The following is a 2,431-nucleotide window of genomic DNA, read 5'->3' on the forward strand; positions in this document are numbered from 1 at the left end:
CTGCTGTTCCATCTTTCATACAGGTCCCTACTGCATTGCAATGGAAGGAGGTGAGAATACTTTATTTATAGCAATTATAGGACGGCAGTGTAGGAGCCTTAGTGGCTCAGTTGAGTGTAGTGGCACACTTGCCAAAATAGGGCTGTTTTCTGAGGGTAAGTGGGGGCTAACGAGGAGAGACAGCGGCAATGGGAAAAAGAAAATGCAAAGAAGCAGGTGCTGGTTCAAAGTTCCACGTTTTCTGCTTTGCTTTCAGAGCCTGTTAGAACAACCTGTATACATCTGTGTAGGCTGTTTGTATTGTAGTGATTCGTTATAGAGAGGCACCTTGTTCTACTGCTATGAAATAGAAACAATGCCCTCTTTAAAGGTTAGGGAAGCAAATAGTGCTTGGTGGTGTGAGCAGTATCTGTCTGTTTCATCTGATTATATTGGGAGCATATGGATGTTCCACTTCTGACTTCAATAGCTAAGCCAATGGTGTGGACATCGTTATCAAAGTCATGCTTTGTGTTGGTATTAGTGTCCTGAGATGTAGGAATGTGGAGATTGACTAAGTTTTAAAACCAGAAAATACTTCAATTTAACAAATAACCCTCAGGTTGAGGTCTCTTGCACTTAACTCTTTCTATAAAATTACAGTTCTGCAGTTATGATACCGGTTTCAAAAGTTTTATTTTTATGTGTTCAGGCCTGATTGAGAGAAGTGTATCATCAAATGGGCTACGTGTTTTTTTGATACATCTTATTCAACCCATCAAAACAAAAATAAATCAGATATTGACAGTTATTCCCAGAATGACTGAAATAACAGATTAGTTTTCTTAAAGCTAAGTATCTAGTCTAACCCTATGACAAAAAAATAGAGATGCATTTTTACAGACTATGCTGTAAATTGGGGTAGTCACCAGTCACCACTTCTGTCAGTGGTGGTGTTTAAATAACTACCTTGAAATGACCCACAAGTGAGTAAGTGTTTTGAAAAGGTTTGATCCACTGGGTGATAAGTACGGGGTACCACCTGTGAGATAGGTGGAACAGCACCATATTCACTTGAAGTTGTTTTAACAGTAAAACTTGAGGCTTTGTCAAAGAACCATTGGTCATGAGTGTTTTGGGGTTCAGCATATGAGAAAACACCAGATTGCCAGGATTTGTGCAGGGAAGCAAAGGAGGAGGTTGGCTTAACTCAGTGTTTGGACTTAGGGCAGTTTCTCGGCAGAAGTCATCTTCTTTCCCTACTGAGAGACAGATTTTAATTCAGCATTTCAAATAACAGGGCAAAGCATTTCATATTTGTTACACGTTTGTGGTTGAAGCAAGTGTTGCTCAAGATGTGTATTGAAATACATGCACAGTGGAAAGTGAGGAACTTAACACTGCTGAGTTTTGACCTTATTTAGTAATCTGTAGACAGCGATAAATGGACTCATGTTGACTATGAAGTATAGTGACAACTGGAATTTGCATCAATTTCTGCGTTAGTGATAATCTTGAGCATAGAAAATATCTTAATATATGTGGCAGAAATAATTAGTATGGATAATAAAAATAAAAATGAGTAAGAATATAGTGAGGCTTTGTGGATGGTTTGTTTTAGATTCTTATTTTCTAATGTACAGAAATACGTATGCTAAAATAGAGCCTTAAACAAACCTCCAAATTACTTTCTTCCTCATGTTCACATGCATGCATTTTTAATTTTTTTTCCTCTGTGGGGCATGAATTAAGTTATGACAGAGACTTGGTAGTACATTCATGCAGAGTGCTCTAACACGATATTGATGAGCGTGGGGTGAAATGGCACTGAATCGGGTACCTCCCTTGGTTTTGCTGAGTGAGCCGTTCAAACCCTGTGCTTCAGAGGTGCAATGACATCTTCTTTCTCTATTTGTCAATCGCTTAAGAGATGAAGAAAACACTGAAGTTGCTAGTTTAGCTAAAACTCAAGTAAGGAACTCTGGCTTTTCCTTTGCTATGTTTATTAACGAGGCCTGTTGTCGTCTCCCGGTTATGTTACCAGAGCCCTGCTCGGCGCAGACCCCTGGGCCTTGGGCACTGCTCTGCGCGGCGGGAACTGCCTCATCCCGGTCGCGGGCGGCCCTCGGGACGGACAGCTGCTCCTGGAGCAGTTCCAAACCTCCGCTGTTGGGAAACTTTCCAAATAGGTTAATTCGCCGCCATCTACTCGAAGGATCAAGTATTTCTAGCCCAGAGGCAGGCCCTGCCTGGCGCTCGGCGGCGTGGCGTTGCCATGGCAGCGGGGGCCCGGCGGGGCGGGGCCGGCCGGCCGCCGCGGTGCTTGCTGGGCGTTGTAGTTCGCCAGGAGCGCGGGACGGCGGGCGGCGGCGGGGCGCGGACTGCGCTGCCCAGGGTGCTGCGCGGCACCGCCGCCGTGCGCAGGCGCGGCCCGGGCGGGTCGGTGTTGTTT

At 44.3% G+C, this 2,431-nt stretch overlaps 1 protein-coding gene across 1 annotated transcript; it reads right to left on the reverse strand.

The window, feature by feature from the left end:
* Positions 1-44: 44 nt before the first annotated feature.
* Positions 45-1,695, reverse strand: LOC106889377 (chromosome unknown open reading frame, human C15orf65). Its single transcript, XM_014944303.1, is given in 4 exon segments — positions 45-912; positions 914-1,068; positions 1,071-1,238; positions 1,668-1,695. Coding segments are annotated over 4 exon segments (387 nt in total). The 3' UTR covers positions 45-876.
* Between the last annotated feature and the right edge of the window lie 736 nt (positions 1,696-2,431).

The sequence above is a fragment of the Calidris pugnax genome, unplaced genomic scaffold, assembly GCF_001431845.1.
Source record: "Calidris pugnax isolate Ruff unplaced genomic scaffold, ASM143184v1 scaffold70, whole genome shotgun sequence".
NCBI classification, from domain to species: Eukaryota; Metazoa; Chordata; class Aves; order Charadriiformes; family Scolopacidae; genus Calidris; species Calidris pugnax.